We start from the raw sequence: 17,219 nt of genomic DNA on the forward strand, positions 1-17,219 counted from the left end.
CCCGGTGGCGCCGCTAGCAGCCGTTATGGCTGCTGCAGCGGTAGCGCCGCTACTGTGGGGCCCGCGCCGCCGAGCCTTACACAGGCCCTCTCATCATGCCTGTAGGTGTCGCTAGCACCGGAGGGGGCCCCAGTGCTAGCGGCAGCCAAATACATGTATTAGCACTGAATGGCCGGGCATGTTCCGTGCCTGACCATCCAGTGCCTTACAATGACACTGATTGGCTAGCGGCGCGATGACATCATCCCGCCGCTTCCATGCTTGGAAGGTGCTGATTGGCGGGGCAAGTCATTCTGCCCCGCCAATCAGCGTCATTGGAGGACGCTCGTTCAGCTCCTGCAGACATGCTCAGAAGAGAGCATGTCTGCATCGCCAGTGAACAGCGTGGGAACGGGATCATGTGAGTATGTCAAGTTCATTTTTTTTTTCCCTCAAAAATGTGAATGGCATTATCTATAATGGGGGGGTCTATCTACAGGGGGGGGTCGTCTTTATGTGGGCTATTATATATAGGGGGTCTATATGTGGGGCAGTAGCTACAGGGGGGTCTATATGTGGGGGTGTGGGCCACTATATACAGGGGGCTCTATATGTGGGCCATTATATACTGGGGGCTCTATATGTGGGCCATTATATACAGGGGGGTCTATATGTGGGCCATTATATACAGGGGGCTCTATATGTGGGCCATTATATACAGGGGGCTCTATATGTGGGCCATTATATACAGGGGGGTCTATATGTGGGCCATTATATACAGGGGGCTCTATATGTGGGCCATTATATACAGGGGGTTCTATATGTGGGCCATTATATACAGGGGGGTCTATATGTGGGCCACTATATACAGGGGGGGTCTCTATGTGGGGCACTAGCTACAGGGGAGGTCTGTATGTGGGGATGTGGGCCACTATCTACAGGGGGGTCTATATGTGGGGCAGTATATGTGAGACACTATACAAGGGTGGGCTATATGTAGAGCACTATCTATAGGGGAGCTATTTTTTAGGGTACTTTCTATAGGGGTGGGCTATGTGTGGGACACTATATACAGGGGTGGGTTACCTGTGGGGCACTAGCAACAGGGTGGCTATATGTAGTGCACAGTCTACAGGGGTGGGCTATATGTGGGACACTATATACAGGGGGAGCTATATGTGAGACACTATCTACAGAGGTGGGCTATACGTGGAGCACTAACTATAGGGGAAGCTATATGTAGGGCAGCACGGTGGCTCAGTGGTTAGCACTATTGCCTTGCAGCTCTGGAGTCCATATGTGGGCACTATCTACAGGGGCTTCTATGTAGGTCACTATCTACAGGGGGCACAGTGTGTGTGTGTGTGTGTGTGTGTGTGTGTGTGTGTGTGTGTGTGTGCGTGACAGTTATATTTAGATGTGTTGAGAATTTTAACTTTGTTTATAGGTGCAGAAATGTTTTAAAAGTGAGAAGCTGAAGACATCTAAACGGAAAACTGCAGAAATGGGTCATGGCCGGGAGAAATCCATCATAGATGTCTGAACCGGAGGGAGAAGAAAAGAACTAGAATCTGAGACGTCACCAGTGAGTCACTTAATGTAAATGTTTATTCTGCCTCTAATCAGCACTGTAGTCACTGTATGATCTGCAGCGAGATGATGGGTGGTATGATTTTTTTTTGTGAAACCGCATCTCCCAGCATATCCTTACCATTGTTCCGGCCATGCTGGGAGCTGTAGTTTTACACCGTACAAACCTATACGCAGTGGCGTAACTACCGCTATAGCAGCCGTAGCGACTTCTACGGGGCCTGCAGCATGAGGGGGCCCGTGGCACCCGCCGGCACGGCCCCCTTCCATGGCCGCAGGATCCGCTAGCAGCCGCTATGGCTGCTACAGCGCGACGCCACTGAAGGGGTTGTTCCTACAAAAGACATGCATCCCCTATCCACAGGATAGGGGATACATGTGGGATCGCTGGGATGCCCAGCGATGAGGAGAACGGGGGACCGAAAGTCCCCCCTATGTTCTCCATGACAAACCTCGGACTTCCGGGGTCTGTGTCGGCAGCTCCGTAGAAATGAATGGAGCGCCGGCCGCGCTTGTGCGCATGCGTGACCATCGCTCCTTTCATTTTTATTGAACTGCGCAGACGTCAGAAGTCCGAGGTTAGTCATGGAGAACTTTGGGGGACTTTCGGTCCCCCGTTCTCCTTATCGCTGCCAGCGATCACACATGTATCCCATATCCTGTGGATAGGGGATGCATGTCTTTTGTAGGACAAACTATAGGCCGTTTTTTTTTTTTGGGGGGGGGCTATATGGCGTTATCTACAGAGGGGGTCTGTATGGTGTTATCTACAGAGGGGGCTGTATGGTGTTATCTACAGAGGGGGTTGTATGGTGTTATCTACAGGGGGTCTGTATGGCGTTATCTACAGAGGGGGTCTGTATGGTGTTATCTACAGAGGGGGCTGTATGGTGTTATCTACAGAGGGGGTTGTATGGTGTTATCTACAGGGGGTCTGTATGGCGTTATCTACAGAGGGGGTCTGTATGGCGTTATCTACAGGGGGCTGTGTATGGTGCTATCTATAGGGGGGCGCTGTGTGGTGGAATCTATAGGGAGGCACTATCTACAAGGGGGGGGGGGGTTGTGTGATACCCAGCAGAGGGGGGGCCCCAGTCAAAAGTTTGCTATGGGGCCCAGTCTTTCCTAGTTATGCCCCTGCCTAATAGGGCATATGAACAGGGGTTGTCTTGATGATGCAATCACTCTAATATCCATATCCAATTTTAAGTACATAAAAAATACGTTATTTTCTTCATATATTCTAGTCGAGAGCTGTATTCATAATTTTAATTGCTTGATATACTGGAGTCGGTCAACGCGATGTTGTCAGACTTCCCTTTATTTTGCCAAATTGGATTTCTAGACAGTACCTGAGCTATAGATGAAAACACCCAGAATGGAAAACCTTAAAATATGCTCTCTGCAGACACTGAAAAGATTTTGTCTAGATGTGAACTGTAAAATGCTATTCAAATGTGAATCTATTCTTTAATACAATTAAGCTAATTATCACCATTAATACAATGATGAAATACCCATCCAAATTTCCCTTGTTAAACGGTTTTAAATAGAGTGTATGGCCCTGGTTCTTTATTGTGGCAGCTCTCTGCTTAAGTATCTATGGTATGGATCACAAGAAATTCTTCTCTGCAAACATTTAATGCCCATATGTTTTATGACTCTATTATGAGAAATTAATTCTTTCTCCAGTAGTACTTTGTTTGCAGATCTGAATCTTGTTCTCTGGTGTTTACTTTGTTAATGGGAAGGAGATAATTACCCACGTAGAGATCAGTATGTGTGTTTATTAACTCAATTTCCATCTATTTAGCATCATCATTGAACCATTTATATGCAAAGATAATTTGTATTAGCATGTACAAGAAACTAAAAGGGGAAGCGCTGTCAAAAGTTTTTCATTCTGACTTGGCCACATTCATATTTTGCAGTGTGGCGTGAAACAAAGCTAACGTTAATACATGCAGTTTTGCGGCAAAAGTTACGCATACAAAAGCTATGATGGTAGTCAATAAGTGATTTTTGTCACCCATAATTTTCCGCATTGCAGTCAGTGGGAAAACACCTCAAAGATCAAGGAAAAGCAACAGATAAGAAATGACTCAATTTTCAAATAACCAAGAAAGCTCAAACATAAACTCCCAGCAATTCCCCCCTTCATATCCCCCAGTTCTTTTTATCTTATTTGTTCTCATATTGCAATCAAAACTGAGAAACACACTTAAAAAATCTTCTTTATGTTTCAGAAAATCAGTAATTTTCCCTTCCCCCTTCTCACAATCCTGTGTCTGGCAGTGAGAAAATTGGCTGCAGCATATCCCCCCCCCCCCTACACAGTCTGCTATAAGAGACAAAGACTGTTAAGGCCCACCCCTTGTCCAAGCCCCACCCCCTCAGTAATTTTCAGCCAAAAATTTAAGTGATCAGAAGAAATTTAACCCGTCTTCTCTGCAAGACTTTTTGCTTTAGAAACATACAGAAAATCCTACTGACTTACAAAGAGTGTAGAGAAGTTTATCTCCTGTTTACTTTTATCATTGATTTCTAGGTTAAAAAAGACAACCACTTTTTAAAATAGCAGCAGCACACCTAACTTAAAAACGAAGTTATAGACTAAAAAACAACAACAAAAAAATTCACTATTAAGATGGCTTTTACCGCAACAGTGAACATCTCTGTGACATGGCGGGTCTGTTATGGTGATAGGCAAATAATAAGAATGTGCGCTATGCCTGCTGGGTCATCATTATTATTTAATGGACTTATAAACTAGTCCCTCAGGAAGCCCTTAAAAGCAAAGACTTGTATGTACATACATGTATGAAAGAAAAAGATGAATCAACCAAACTATCGATACAGGCGCTCCACCGGGGATTTGCTCCATTAGATAATATAAAGTTCCTGAAATACTGTATTGACTGCTGTCTAGGGACAACTAAGACTAGAGAAGTAAAAAAAGGCTATTCAATGCAACATTTTTGAGGATAGTCCCTTAACAAGTTATCTGTTTCATTCCCCTCAAGCTTCATGAACAGTTTCGCAAAATGTAATGGTACACCATAACAAATTCTCAGCTGTGAATTTCCTCTATGAAAAGAAGAAAAGATTATTTTTAAACAAAAATTTATGAGCTCTTGAGCCCTTAGACTTAGTACACACTGCTATAAAGGGCAGCCTGAGCCAAGCTGCCTACTGACGGACTCCAGTGCTGCACGGCAACAATGTTAACCACTTAGCCACCTTGTCAAGTCAACATGGTTAAAAGAAGATTTAAAGGGGTTATACAGGATTAGAAAAACATAGCCGCTCTCTTCTAAAAACAGTGCCTCATCTGTATACAGGTTATGTCTGGTATGGCAGCTCACCTACATTGATGTGATTAGGGCTGAGCTGCAATGCCACATATAACTTGTAAAATGGTGTGGTGCTGTATTTGAAAGACAGCAGCCATGCTTTTCTAATCCTGGACAACCCCGTAATTCTCTAATATATTATTTACAGGGGCTCTCATATGGTCGCTTCATCTTAAATGTTTCATGAAAGTTTTATAGGGATGCGACCATATTCCTGAGTGAGCACCAGTTCGTAAGACATAATCATGAGTTGTAGAAACATGCGCTATCCACAGGCTCATTAAAGCCAAGGCCTTGATGGAGTTTATTCCAGGGCTTTCTGCAGCAATAGTAGAGGCTGTATGGAAAAAAACGTGACTTCTATCAGCTTAGGAGAATGTTCAGGCAGGCCATTAAACTGTAAACTCGGGTACTGCCTTGGAAGCCGCTTCGTTGAGTAAACAACTTTGCACCACTTTTGATAGTGCTCCTTATCAAAGGCCTGTAGGATGCCCAGGAACATGAACTCAGACTTTGTCTCCAGGGAAAGTTTTTATATTTGGATTCTTATTTTTAATATTTTCATTTTTCTATTCTGATGAGATGCAGTACATCTTTTATTTTAATTTTAATTTTAATAGGTCAACTTTATTTACAGTGTTCAACCGTAAGTAAAATAGAGCATAACGTGTGTAGCATTTTTGAGTTACCTGAAAACTAAATAAAAAGTATTTCCCCAAAAATAAAAAAGACGACGTAAGTAAGTAAGGCTTCCTTCACAAATGGCCTTTAAAAATTAATCAACTGTTTTTCATGGCCGTTCTGCATCATTGTGTCTCCAAATTTTCATCCATTTTAGTCCATGTGCCCGTTTTAAAGGCCGTTTGTCATCCGTTTGCCATCTGTTTTTCATGGCGGTTAAAAAAACTCTAATGGATTTAATTATTAGATAAAACCTTCTCATTTATTAGTCATTACTTATATAGTGTCACCATATTCTCCAACATTGTACAGAGAATGCGCTGTCACTGTTGGAAGACACTCTGACTTAATGTTTTTCCTTGCTGCCTGGATTGGAATTCACGAGGAAAACACTGCATAGCATTTGCATGTACACTCCAGGTACTCCGTTTCCTCCCATTTGCAATAACATGACACAAATGATATGTGCCTAAGGGAGTTTACCTAGGAGCAGACACATAGAGGGACAACAAAATTCAGAAGACATAGAGGAACAAAACTTTGTGTACAGGCAGATGATAGGCTGCATACAGGGTCAGCATCATGACTTGGCAAAGATGGGCAAATTCCACAGCGTGCTGTTCTGAGGGAACATATAGCCTGCCGTGTACTGAATCTTCTTTCTTCCATCCTTAACCCCTTAAGGACGCAGCCTGTTTTGGCCTTCAGGACACAGCCAATTTTTTAAAATCTGACATGTGTCACTTTATGTGGTAATAACTTCGGAATGCTTTTACCTATCCAAGCGATTCTGAGATTGTTTTCTCATGACACATTGGACTTTATGTTACTGGCAAAATTTGCTTGATACATTAAGTATTTAATTGTGGAAAAACACCAAAATTTAGCGAAAAATTGCAAAACTTAGCATTTTTCTAAATGTATAGATATCTGCTTGTAAGACAGATAGTAATACCACACAAAATTGTTGCTAACTAACATCTCCCATTTGTCTACTATAGATTGCCATTGTTTTTTGAACATCCTTTTATTTTTCTATGACATCACAAGGCTTAGAACTTTAGCCGCAATTTTTCACATTTTCAAGAAAATTTCAAAAGGTTATTTTTACAGGGACCAGTTCAGTTGTGAAGCGGATTTTAGGGCCTTATATATTAGAAACCCCCGATAAGTCACCCCATTTTAAAAACTTTACCCCTCAAAGTATTCAAAACAGCATTTAGAAAGTTTCTTAACCCTTTAGACGTTTCACAGCAATTAAGGCAAAGTAGATGTGAAATTTTCACATTTTTTTTTTGCAGAAATTCATTTTTCATCTATTTTTTTTGGAAACACAGAAAGTTTTACCAGAGAAATGCAACTCAATATCTATTGCCCAGATTCTGCAGGTTTTATAAATACCCCACATGTGGCCCTAGTGCACTTATTGACTGAAGCACAGGCCTCAGAAGCAAAGGAAAACCTAGAGGATTTTGGGGCCTCCTTTTTATTAGAAAATATTTAAGGCACCATGTCAGGTTTGAAAGGCTCTTGCAGTGCCAAAACAGTGGAAATCCCCCAGAAGTGACCCCATTTTGGAAACTATAGCCCTTGAGGAAATTATCTAGGGGTATAGTGAGCATTTTGACCCTGCAGGTTTTTTTCAGAAATTACTGGAAGTAGGCCGTGAAAATGAAAATCTACATTCTTTCAAAGAAAATTTAGGTTTAGCTAATTTTTTCTAATTTCCACAAGGACTAAAGGAGAAAATGCACACTACATTTGTAAAGCAATTTCTCCCGAGTAAAACACTACCCCACATGTGGTAATAAACGGCTGTTTGGACACATGGCGGAGCTTAGAAGGGAAAGAGCGCCATTTGTCTTTTGGAGCTCAAATTAAGCAGGAATGGTTTGCGGAGACCACGTAGCATTTGAAAAGCCCCTAAGGGACCAAAACAGTGAAAACACCAAAAAAGTTACTCCATTTAAGAAACTACACCCCTTGAAGAATCCATCTAGGGGTGTAGTGAGCATTTTGAACCCACAGGGGTTTCATAGATTTTATTAGAATTGGTCAGTGAAGATAAAAGAAATCCTTTTTTTCCAATAAGACGTAGCTTTAGCTCAAAATTCTTAAATTTTCTCAACAAATAAAGGAATAAAAGAACCCCAACATTTGTAAAGCAACTTCTCTGGAGTACGGCAATACCCGATTTGTGGTTATAAACTGCTGTTTGGGCACACGGCAAGGAACAGAATAGAAGGAGCGCCATTTGGCTTTTGGAGCACAGATTTTGCTGGATTGGTTTCTTGACACCATGTCACTTTTGCAAAGCTCCTAAGGTACCAGTACAGTGGAAACTCCCCAAAAGTGACTTGATTCACAAAACTACACCCCTTGAGGAATTCATCTAGGGGTGTAGTGAGCATTTTGACCTCACAGGTGTTTCATAGATTTTATTAGAATTGGGCAATGAAAATAAAAAAAATCCTTTTTCTTCAATAAGACTTAGTTTTAGCTGAAAATGTTTCATTTTCTCAACAAATAAATGAAAAAAGCACCCCAACACTTGTAAAGCAACTTCTCCTGTGTACGGCAATACCCCATATGTGGTCATAAACTGCTATTTGGGCACAGAGTAGGGCTCAGAAGGGAAAGAGCACCATTTGGCTTTTAGAGTACAGATTTTGCTGGATTGGTTTCTGGGCGCTAGAATTTATGTTTTATTCTTGTGTTATTATTATGTCATTTGGGCTCATTGTAATTCCATGTTCTCCTAATACTGGAGCTTCACTGATAAATCTATAAAATGCTCTCAAAATATATCTGGTCATTATATAATCCTGTATATAAATATAATAATAGCAGCTATTACACCACAATGTGCAGGATATTCTCTTATGGAATATGCAAATTGTGTATTAGCAGAAATATATGTGAAAAATTCTACAATACTGAGGACCAATCAGATTCAGAAATGTGTGATGATTCCTGCATGTGTCATCATGTGTGACATCATCACACATTTCTGAATGTGTGTTGATGTCACAATGACTGGAGCAGCTATGACATCACAGAAAACTGGTGACATCATCGAGTCTATACCGGCCACTGCCTAACATTACTTCTACCTTCTTATCTGTGAATTCAGAGAAAGAGACGGACAGAGATAGCGGCTTTTGTTTAGCGAATCTTTGATTTTACTCAGCTAATCTTCTATTTGGCACCATGGAGATCCGGGGTTTGGCATTCTTGCCTCTCCTCTCGGTCATATGGACGCTATTGGGCCTCGGTGCCCTGATTGTCTTGACTGTCATGTCAGGGCATGAAAAATATCCTTACATCAGGTAAGAGGGGATGGGGCGGGAATCCTGACTCTATAGTATAATGATTGTTATTATTGTTTTATTATTACTGTTATTTGTGAAATGTTATTATTATTGTTATTATCATTATTATAGTATTATTATTATTATTATTATTATTATCATTATTATCATTATTATAGTATTATTATTATTATTATTATTCTTATTATTATTATTATTTGAGGATTATTAATAATCTGCATCTTATAATTGATGGGACTGAAAACATCACATTGACTATAAATATATAGAACTTTCCTCATCGTAAATACCATAGTAATGGAAAAATAAAAAGAAATAATAATAAGATGATATTAATAATTAAAATTTAGTTAATTGGTTTTACAAGTACCTCTACTACTCCGCTTTCAGGAGATAATGGGGGAGATGTTTAAATACGAGTGCAATATAAACATGGAGCCGTAATCCACAGTAACCAATCAGGCTGCTGATTTTATTCTTCAAAGGACATGTGACAAGTAATAGCTGCAGTCTGATTGGTCGCTATGGGCAACAGCTTATAATGGAGGAAGATAAAGTCTCCTCTGCTCTTATATGAGACAATTCCACCACTCGTCTTCTATTAACTCTCAATATTTTTCTTTATTTCACAGTGACACAGGAAAAGAGTTCCCGGAATCGGTGATCTACACGGTCGTCTTCATGGTGACGTCCATTCTTGGTAAGTGGATGCAGCTTCCTATAGTGAGATCTGCGACGACAACGCTCAGTGAAGATTATAATCATCACTGTGTCCTGGAGTTAATACAAGTGTCTATAGAAATTACATATGGAAGTCTGCGGCTGATAACATGTATTGTCTATTTCAGGAGCTGGCATCGCTTCCATCCAGTACAGGTTCATGATCATTCAGTCTGAACCATCGGAGAAGCGTTATATAATCATCCAGAGAATCCTCTATGCCATGGGATGGATCGTCTGTATTGGGACCGCCGTGAACGCCATATATTCGGTTAGTTATTGGGTTTTATATAAAGTTTCCAATATTACACAGAGGGGTCAGTATCCAGTAATATATAGAGAGATCAGTACCTCAGGCCCAGTAATATATAGAGGGGTCAGTACCTCAGGCCCAGTAATATATAGAGGGGTCAGTACCTCAGGCCCAGTAATATATAGAGGGGTCAGTACCCAGTAATATATAGAGGGGTCAGTACCAGAAAAATATAGAGGGGTCAGTACCCAGTAATATATAGAGGGGTCAGTACCCAGTAACATATAGAGGGGTCAGTACCCAGTAATATATAGAGGGGTCAGTACCCAGTAATATAAAGAGGGGTCCATACCCAGTAATATATAGAGGGGTCAGTACCCAGTAATATAAAGAGGGGTCCATACCCAGTAATATATAGAGGGGTCAGTACCCAGTAATATATAGAGGGGTCAGTACCCAGTAACATATAGAGGGGTCAGTACCCAGTAATATATAGAGGGGTCAGTACCCAGTACTATAAAGAGGGGTCCATACCCAGTAATATATAGAGGGGTCAGTACCCAGTAATATAAAGAGGGGTCCATACCCAGTAATATATAGAGGTGTCAGTACCCAGTAATATATAGAGGGGTCAGTACCTAGTAATATATAGAGGGGTTAGTACCCAGTAATATATAGAGGGGTCAGTACCAGAAATATATAGAGGGGTCAGTACCCAGTAATATATAGAGGGGTCAGTACCCAGTAATATATAGAGGGGTCAGTACCCATTAATATATAGAGGGGTCAGTACCCAGTAATATATAGAGGGGTCATTGCTGGGGGTCCAGTGATGGATATATATATATATATACTGTGTTCAGCCCATTCTATTCTTTGCTCCATAGAAAATACAGCGTCTGGTGCTCAGTGGGATAAACATTGCTCATTAGTCTTCCATTCTGCCCAATATAACACACATTCAGGGCCGGCCCTAGGATAGATGGCGCCCTGTGCGAAATCAGCCCCCCACTCACAGTAAAATTACCATCAGCCCCCCACTCACAGTAAAATGACCATCAGCCCCCCACTCACAGCAAAATGACCATCAGCCCACCACTCACCGATTCCCTCTGTAGGTAGCGCCACACAGCCCCTTGTAGGTAGCGCCACACAGCCCCCTTGTAGATAGCGCCACACAGCCCCCTTGTAGATAGCGCCACACAGCCCCCTGTAGAGTGCGCCGCACAGCCCCCTGTAGGGAGTGCCGCACAGCCCCCTGTAGGGAGTGCCGCACAGCCCCCTGTAGGGAGTGCCGCACAGCCCCCTGTAGGGAGTGCCGCACAGCCCCCTGTAGGGAGTGCCGCACAGCCCCCTGGTAGGAAGTGTCGCAAAGACCCCTGGTAGGGAGTGCCACACAGCCCACAGCCCCCTGTTTAGGGAGTGCCACACAGCCCCCTGGTTGGTAGTGCCCCACAGCCCCCTGGTTGGTAGTGCCCCACAGCCCACTGGTTGGTAGTGCCCCACAGCCCCCTAGTTGGTAGTGCCACACAGCCCCCTGGTTGGTAGTGCCACACAGCCCACAGCCCCCTGGTTGTTAGTGCCACACAGCCCACAGCCCCCTGGTAGGTAGTGCCACACTGCCCACAGCCCCCTTGTAGGTAGTGCAAGCACTACGAAATGACCCGGTCCCTGATAGCTGGCAGGCAATAGACATTCAAAAAAGGACAACTGTGCAGGAGGACACAAAGTACCCAGCTTTCTCAGCTATCAAATAAATGTGTGGAAATAAACTAAGATATAACTTTTATTTAGTCTGAATAAAGGATTAATCCTTTCAGCTAGATTAAATAAAAGTTATATCTTAGTTTATTTCCACACTTTTTTTTTTATACCCGGGAAAGGTGGGTATTTTGTGTGCTCCTGCACAGTTGTCCTTCCTTTTTTGTAGGTAGTGCCACACAGCCCACAGCCCCCCTGTAGATCGCAAACCCCCCCTTCCAGTATAGATAGCGCCACTGTAGCTCCCTGAAGGAGCGGAATCCCCATGTGGTCGGGGATTCCGCTCCTGGAGCGCTGCTTGATGTCTCTGTCCATGTAGGGACAGTGACATCAGGGAAAACTCCTGAAGCGGAATCCCTGGTCACTGCGTTGCAGACGCTATGACCGCCAATTCCACTCCATGAGAAGCTCCTGTCATCTGTGTCCATGACGTCATTGGCTTCTCCTGGAGTGGAATCCCTGGTCATAGAGTCTGCAATGCTGTGGACGGGGATTCCGCTTCAGGAGTTTTCCCTGATGTCACTGTCCATATATGGACAGAAACATCAAGCAGCGCTCCAGGAAAGGAATCCCTGGCCACATGGGGATTCCGCTCCTTCAGGGAGCTACAGTTGCACTAGTAGATAGCAGAGCAGTGAGATATCTCCCTGCTCTGCTATAGTGCCGTCGCTGCCGCTATAGCAGCCGCAGCAGCTGCTAGTGGCGCCACCGCCCTCATGCCCGGTGTCACCGCTAGCAGCCACTATGGCTGCTACAGCGGTAGCGACGGCCACTAAGTGAAGAAAGAAGCTCCTGGGTGGAAAGGCGACTGCAGCTAGTGTGTGTATCTCCACTGGTAGTTGCAATGGTGCGGAGATACACACACTCGCTGGCGCCCCCCTTGCAGTGTGGCGGCTGGCGCCCTGTGTGATTGCACTGGTCGAACATATCTAAGGCCGGCCATGCACACATTACAGTGGCGCCCCCTGGTGATTATCCTTATATTACTGCCCCTTTATAATTACACTCCACCTGCAGCCGCTCCTGTTATATATTCTCAGATCTCCATGACAACCTCATTGATGACATATATATATCTGTTTATGTTATAGGTGGAGACCAAGCCTACAGCCCACAGGATCGGCGCAGGACTGGCATTTGTCCTTGCTGCCATTTACAACCTGTGCCAAGCTGTGTACCTGTACAAGAGATCCTTCAGCAGTCGGCAAATGTGCCACATCCGACTAGTAACAACTGTGGTGACAATTGTGGCACTGATTATCTGTATCCTTTTATAGCGGACCGGTGAAGTAACATGTTGTGTGCTGGATACCCTGGAGATTATCCCCTACCTCGTGACTCCATTGCAGCACAGATCAGACATTACGGCATAGGAAATACTAGAATAATACAATTCTGCTACTTTCCTCAAAGATGTCTGAGAAAAGAAAAGTGTACACAGCGCCACATGGTGCAAGATAAACCTTGATAGGTAGAACGATAAATTGTAGTGGTAAATTGTTAGACTCACTGTAAAAGCTCGTACTGGCAGGTACAGCTTAGAGTGGAAGGCCGTTTTTGTAACCAGGTTGCAGCTTTCAGTATCCAGGTACCGGCATCAATGGTAATGAGCCGCAAGTAAATAAAAATTATATATTTTTTGAAAAAAATATATATGTAAAAAACTGGATATTTTGGAAAGCGCTACTCAATATGAAGAATAAGCAGAAAATGCGTCTTCGTCAGGCACCTAATTTTGGTCTGACGAAAACGCATGTTCTGCGTTGAAACGCGTTGCCCATCCTTGTTATACAATAAACCTGCTTATCAGCATCACTCTGCTTATTCTTCATATTGAGTAGCGCTTTCCAAAATATCCAGTTTTTTACTTATATATTTTTTTCAAAAGAGATATAATTTTTTTAACTTTCCTCAAAGGGAATGTATCCCCTATACATACATATATATATATATATATATATATATATATATATATATATATATATACACACACACACACACACACACACACACGATTATGGGGGCAGCCATCTTGCCTGAGCTGTGGTTAACAACACTTAGAAATATGCTTTACAGCAGCCACACGAACCATAGGAACCTGCGAACAGGAGCTGCAGTATTGACTTCTATGGGAGGGTGTTCTAGACATGCTCGGTGACCTGTGCAGAGATCAGTGTGCAGGGAGGGGGGAGCTGTGCCTATCACCTATTATGAAGGGCCTATCCTGTGTTATCTATATATGTGTTACCTGTCAGTGTAATCCTGCCTGTGATGATAATTAGATGACTGCTGAGGAGTGATCTCTACAGAACAGGAAGGGTCAGACTATTGTGAGGCTCAGTGGCTAGAGTAAAAACTGCAAGATTTTAGGATTATTTTTTATTATAGATGAGATAGAAAATTTTAAAAAACAATACCAAAAATTCTTTAAAAATATGTTTAACATAAAATCTTGATTTAAACAATAAGTCATGTTCTCATAAGACATTCCCTTTAACACGTTCTTCCAGTTGCTGTAGGTATGAGCGCCTTCTTTTTCAACCTATGTAGCGGTCGCTGTATTGGGGTGAGTTCATGTCACTATTCTTCATCTTGTGTAATCCACATGTCCTTTATAACAGTAAAATAGAAACTCTTGGTGGACATGTCATCCTGCCATCTATTCCATACCAGAGCCACTGGTGAGTACAGCCAACACTAACATCCTCTATTCTGTCCCTCTATCTTCTGCAGATCTTCTACATAACAGGCATGAAGGCCGAATATATTGGATTTTCCGGCCTGGTAATGCACCAGGTGACAAATTATACAGATTTCCAGGTGAGTAGATGCCGTGTGAAGGTCTCATGTGCTCCAGAAGCGTTTCTGATGAGAAGTAATATATTGTATAGAGTCGGTTTATGATAAATGTTCTTTCTTCTTTTTTCCTTAGAGTCTGTCTTTAACATTGTCCAGAGAAGGTGTCTCCATCTCCCTGAGGGAAAAGACTCAGGACCCTGAAAACCCTGAATAAGATCCAGTGGTAAGAACTAGGGGGCTGGAGCACCATAAAGACAACTAAAGCCATCTGGACAGCACTGGAGCAGAACATCTTCCTGCAAGTAGGATGAAGGGGCACAAAGACCTCACCCCTAGACCGCAGCAGTTCATGGAGCCAGAGATGCCACCTAAGATGGCAATAAACATATGTAGATCACTGTTGACATCTATAGTGATCAGTATTACCATCCACATTGAGGTGATAGTGATGACAATGACACCGATCCTTCCAGAAGTCAGTCTGAGAACACCAGTCATGGTACCAGAATCACCTGCGGATAAGTAACCTCCACCTCTTCTGGAACGTTGATAAAACCAGCATTGACTTCCGATAAGGAGTGAGGAGCGCGTCAGGTACAGAAGAGCGATGACTGAACGTTTCATCATGGAAGAGATATATACGTCATAACAGCAACGTTCCTGAACACATAGTAGCAGGAAACCTCAACCATTGTGATTGCTGCACTGAAGAGAACAACAGGAATATCTGGAGCCGTCCTACCAGGAGAATGGAGATTTGGCCCTGATGCCATATTTCCTCTGGATGGTGCTGCATCAACACGCACTACAGGCGGTGCCAAGTCATCATCATGGCGGAGACTGTGGCCTCTTACTACAGCCATAAAAGACTTGCAGTACCACTGGCAGACTCTTCACAACTCTGTAGACTATGTTCCTTCTACATATATATATATATATATATATATTTAACCACATGACGAGTGTTTTCTTTATTATTTGGGATAATAACATATAGTAACCACAGTGAGGAGGGACAATCCTTGTCTTTATCTCTTTCCTGCCATGTTGTCTCCATTACTAGCAGATGTGGTGAGGAAGGTGGAGGATGAATACAAGGCTGATCTCGCAATGATATAAAGACAACCTGGTGGACATCATCTTCTATTAACCTCCACTCATCTACTATTAACCCCCCCCCCTGTCACTCATACCCCAGACTCAGAGACGCAAAAGTTATTTCAAAGCCTAGACTCAGATCCCAAAATGAATCCAGATCCCTAGTCTCAGTCACCACAGTGAATTCAGATCCCAAATTCAATACCCCAAAATCTATTTAGACTAAGAAGGACCCTTTCGTCAAACCTAGATTTTCTTTAGGTTCCTCTTTGGTGGTGCAGCCAGTCACTGTCCGCTTCTCTCAGTCGACAGCCATGCTTGACAGTAGTTTTTGGCCACGGGTTTCTCAGTAAATATTGTGTCTAAGAGAAGGAGAGGTTGGCTTAAAGGGAATGTGTTGCCAGAAAAACATGTTTTTTTTTTTAAAAATTAAACATTTAGTGTGTGGGTGATTAAACATTGTTCAAATTTTTTTTATTTTTTTGCACGAGTCCAGGAAATATTATAAATTATTTCTAATTTATAATACTACCCATTTTTGGTCACTAGATGGAGCTGTTCCCAAAATTGCAGCATTGCAACATTGGGTTAAAAGCCCTTGCTCTAGTGAGCTCTCAGCATCCCCCCCTCCTTTATCCTGGCTAGTGCCGGGATAAACGAGGGGTTTGAACGATGTAACCTCCTACACTGTGTGTCGCCATTTTTTGAGCTAACCCACAGTGTAGTAGGTTTACATACAGTAGTAAACACACACAAACACGAACATACATTGAAATATCTTACCTGCTCCTGCCGCCGCGGCTCCCTCCGGCCCGTCCGCTCCGTTTGCTGTCGCTGGTGCAAGTGCACAAATCCGGAAGCCGCGACCGGAAGTAGTAATATTACAGTCCGGCCGCGACTTCCGGTCCACAGGAAAATGGCGCCGGACGGCGCCAATTTCGAATAGGACTGTGTGGGAGCGGCGCATGCGCAGTTCCCACACAGACGCCGTACACTGCAGTCAATGGGACGGGAGCCGTTCGCAGTCCCTATGGGACTGTGGCTGCCGTATTCCATGTCTGTATGTGTCGTTAATCGACACACACAGAAATGGAACAAAAAATGGCAGCCCCCATAGGGAAGAAAAAGTGTAAAAATAAGAAAAAGTAAAACACAAACACACAAATGAATATAAACGTTTTTAATAAAGCACTAACATCTTTAACATATAAAAAAATAATTTGTGATGACACTGTTCCTTTAACCCCTTAGTGTCTAAGCCTGTTTTGGCCTTGTGAACATAGCCGATTTTTGCAAATTTGACATGTGTTACTTTATGTGGTAATATCACCAGAATGCTTTTGCCTATCCAAGTGATTCTGAGGTTGTTTTCTTGTGACATGTTGTACTTTATGATCCTGAAAAAATGTGGTCGTTAAATTCAATATTTATTTGTAAAAAACACCAAAATTTTGAGAAAATTTGCAAAAATCTGGATTTTTCTAAATTGTAATGTATCTGCTTGTAAAACAGATTGTAACACCACACAAAATATTTACTAGTTAACATTTCCTATATGTCTACTTTATGTTTGCATCGTTTTTTGAACGTCCTTTTATTTTTCTAGGACGTTACAAGGCTTAGAACTTTAGCTGCAATTTCTCGCATTTTCAG

The 17,219-nt window shown here is 42.7% G+C and overlaps 2 protein-coding genes across 2 annotated transcripts in view; one reads left to right on the plus strand and one right to left on the minus strand.

The window, feature by feature from the left end:
• The window catches only part of TRPC5 (transient receptor potential cation channel subfamily C member 5), a 311,378-nt gene that overhangs the window by 198,367 nt on the left and 95,792 nt on the right, over positions 1 to 17,219 (minus strand). The gene's annotated exons all lie outside the window — the stretch shown is intronic.
• Positions 8,814 to 15,463, plus strand: LOC142658739 (DNA damage-regulated autophagy modulator protein 1-like). The gene is made up of 7 exons (XM_075834350.1): positions 8,814 to 8,932; positions 9,568 to 9,635; positions 9,784 to 9,926; positions 12,761 to 12,932; positions 14,180 to 14,235; positions 14,403 to 14,489; positions 14,602 to 15,463. The coding sequence occupies exons 1-7, from the start codon at positions 8,814 to 8,816 to the stop codon at positions 14,680 to 14,682; spliced, it is 726 nt and encodes a 241-aa protein (XP_075690465.1). The 3' UTR covers positions 14,683 to 15,463.

This window comes from Rhinoderma darwinii, chromosome 8, assembly GCF_050947455.1.
Source record: "Rhinoderma darwinii isolate aRhiDar2 chromosome 8, aRhiDar2.hap1, whole genome shotgun sequence".
Lineage (NCBI taxonomy): Eukaryota > Metazoa > Chordata > Amphibia > Anura > Rhinodermatidae > Rhinoderma > Rhinoderma darwinii.

What these genes read in the sequence shown, in the direction of transcription:
- LOC142658739 (XM_075834350.1), top strand. Translation starts at nt 8,814, where the DNA reads ATGGAGATCCGGGGTTTGGCATTCTTGCCTCTCCTCTCGGTCATATGG. An exon ending in AATTGTGGCACTGATTATCT is followed by an intron (nt 12,933 to 14,179) that starts GTATCCTTTTAT and finishes ACGTTCTTCCAG; the next exon opens with TTGCTGTAGGTATGAGCGCC. An exon ending in CAAATTATACAGATTTCCAG is followed by an intron (nt 14,490 to 14,601) that starts GTGAGTAGATGC and finishes TTTTTTCCTTAG; the next exon opens with AGTCTGTCTTTAACATTGTC.